This window comes from Tupaia chinensis, unplaced genomic scaffold, assembly GCF_000334495.1.
Source record: "Tupaia chinensis unplaced genomic scaffold, TupChi_1.0 Scaffold000355_1, whole genome shotgun sequence".
NCBI lineage: Eukaryota > Metazoa > Chordata > Mammalia > Scandentia > Tupaiidae > Tupaia > Tupaia belangeri.
The window spans coordinates 4,565,591-4,567,313 of record NW_006159850.1 but is presented as its reverse complement, the minus strand read 5'-3'; the positions used below and the strand labels follow the sequence as shown (position 1 = coordinate 4,567,313).

The following is a 1,723-nucleotide window of genomic DNA, read 5'->3' as shown; positions in this document are numbered from 1 at the left end:
CCCCCCCCCCCCCCCCCCCCCCGCCACTACAACACCCCGGTGATCCACGCCTTCCGCCGGCCCGTGGATGACCCCGGCCTGGTGTTCAACCAGCTGCCCAAGGTGCTGTACCCGGAGTACCACAAGGTGCACCAGATGATGCGTGAGCAGTCCATCCTGTCGCCCAGCCCCTACGAGGGCTACCGCAGCCTCCCGGGCCACCAGCCACTGCTCTTCAAGGAGGACCGTCAGGCCGTGTTCCAGAGCCCCGAGGGCGACCAGAAGGTCTTCGGGGTCTCCCTGGTGCTGGTCCTCATTGGCTCCCACCCTGACCTCTCCTTCCTCCCTGGGGCAGGCGCCCACCTGGCCGTGGACCCCGACCAGCCCCTCAGTGCTAAGAGGAACCCCGTCGACGTGGACCCCTTCACCTACCAGAGCACGCGCCAGGAGGGCCTGTACGCCCTGGGACCACTGGCCGGGGACAACTTCGTGCGGTTTGTACAGGGCGGGGCCCTGGCTGCAGCCAGTTCCCTGCTGAGGAAGGAGACCAGGAAGCCGCCCTAGCGTCTGGCCTGACATCCTGGCACCCAGGAACTGAAGAGGAGAGATGGCCACAGCCCTGTTAGACACAGGCCCCTCCGAGACGCCCAGTGGGCGAGAGGCTGCTCCTGCAGGAGACGGGGGGCCAGGAGCCCATGCGACCTGCCTTTCCGGTCAAGAGAAGTGGGGAACCCCGGCTGCCCAGACTCAGAACATGCCCAGGGCGGGGACAGTGCCCACAGGCCCGGGAGGCCTGGGAGGGGGAGTGTCAGGGTCAGCCGGGGTCCCACCTGGACGACTCCAGGCCTGATCCCTCCAGAATCAAGTCCCAAATAAAGCCAGCACCTGCCTCCACTCTGTCTGAGGACTGCCTGGGGAGGGACCTGGGGGTGGGGCACCGCGAGGTGGGGACCAGGCATCATGGCCTGAGTGGGGGCCACTGAGTGGGCAGCTACACTAGAGACCTGGAGGCGGCAGATGGGGCCAGGAAGGCAGCCCTCCTTCAGTCAGGTGGCCTCCTGCTCCCCAGGGCCTCTGCACAGCCTGCCTCTCTTTAACTCCTTGCACTCGCGGGTCATGAGAACCACTTCCTCCTGGAAGCCTCTTTTGACACAAACTCCTCCGAGGTCTTTGGCTGGGCACACTCCCCACCCCGTGGTCCAAGATGCACCCTCCTGCTGACAGGTCACCCGTTATTGCTCATTTAATGAGGGCCCAGCCTACCTGATGGACCGCCCCGCGAGGCCAAGCCGGCCAGGTCGCCTGCCTTGCGGGCCCAGGCTACGCCTGCAGGCAACGTAGGCTCAGCAGGCTCCAGGGTTCTCTAATCCTTCCAGTGGACTGAGAGGGCACGGACGGGTGGGAGAGCGGGTGGAGGGTGGAGGAAGACGTCCCGCGCTGTGTAATACAGAGAATGGGGAGTCCGAGGGGGCGTTCCGAGGGGGCGTTCTCGCCCGGCGGAGGGCAGGGTGGGTGCCTGCGGAGTGCTGGGGGAAGCCCGGGCGCGTGGGCGCTGATCCTGAGCTGCTGCCGGCAGAGGGCGCTCCGGGCTCGCTGGACACAGCGCTCCGGCCCCTGCAGCAGCGCCACTGTGGGAGGGGGCCTCGGGGGCCCACGGGAGACTTTGCGGGGAGGGCACCCCCAGGGATGCCCCCTCCGGCGGCCAGACTCCCAGCAGCCTCACGCCTAGAGACAGCACCCCACC

The 1,723-nt window shown here is 67.5% G+C and overlaps 1 protein-coding gene across 1 annotated transcript in view; it reads left to right on the top strand.

The window, feature by feature from the left end:
* The window catches only part of OSGIN1 (oxidative stress induced growth inhibitor 1), a 38,094-nt gene extending 37,221 nt beyond the window's left edge, over positions 1 to 873 (top strand). The window contains exon 8 of the mRNA XM_027773487.1: positions 1 to 873. This exon is cut by the window's left edge and continues 24 nt beyond it. Within this exon, the coding sequence (XP_027629288.1) occupies positions 1 to 543 (543 nt within the window). The 3' untranslated portion in view covers positions 544 to 873.
* The last annotated feature ends 850 nt before the right edge of the window (positions 874 to 1,723 follow it).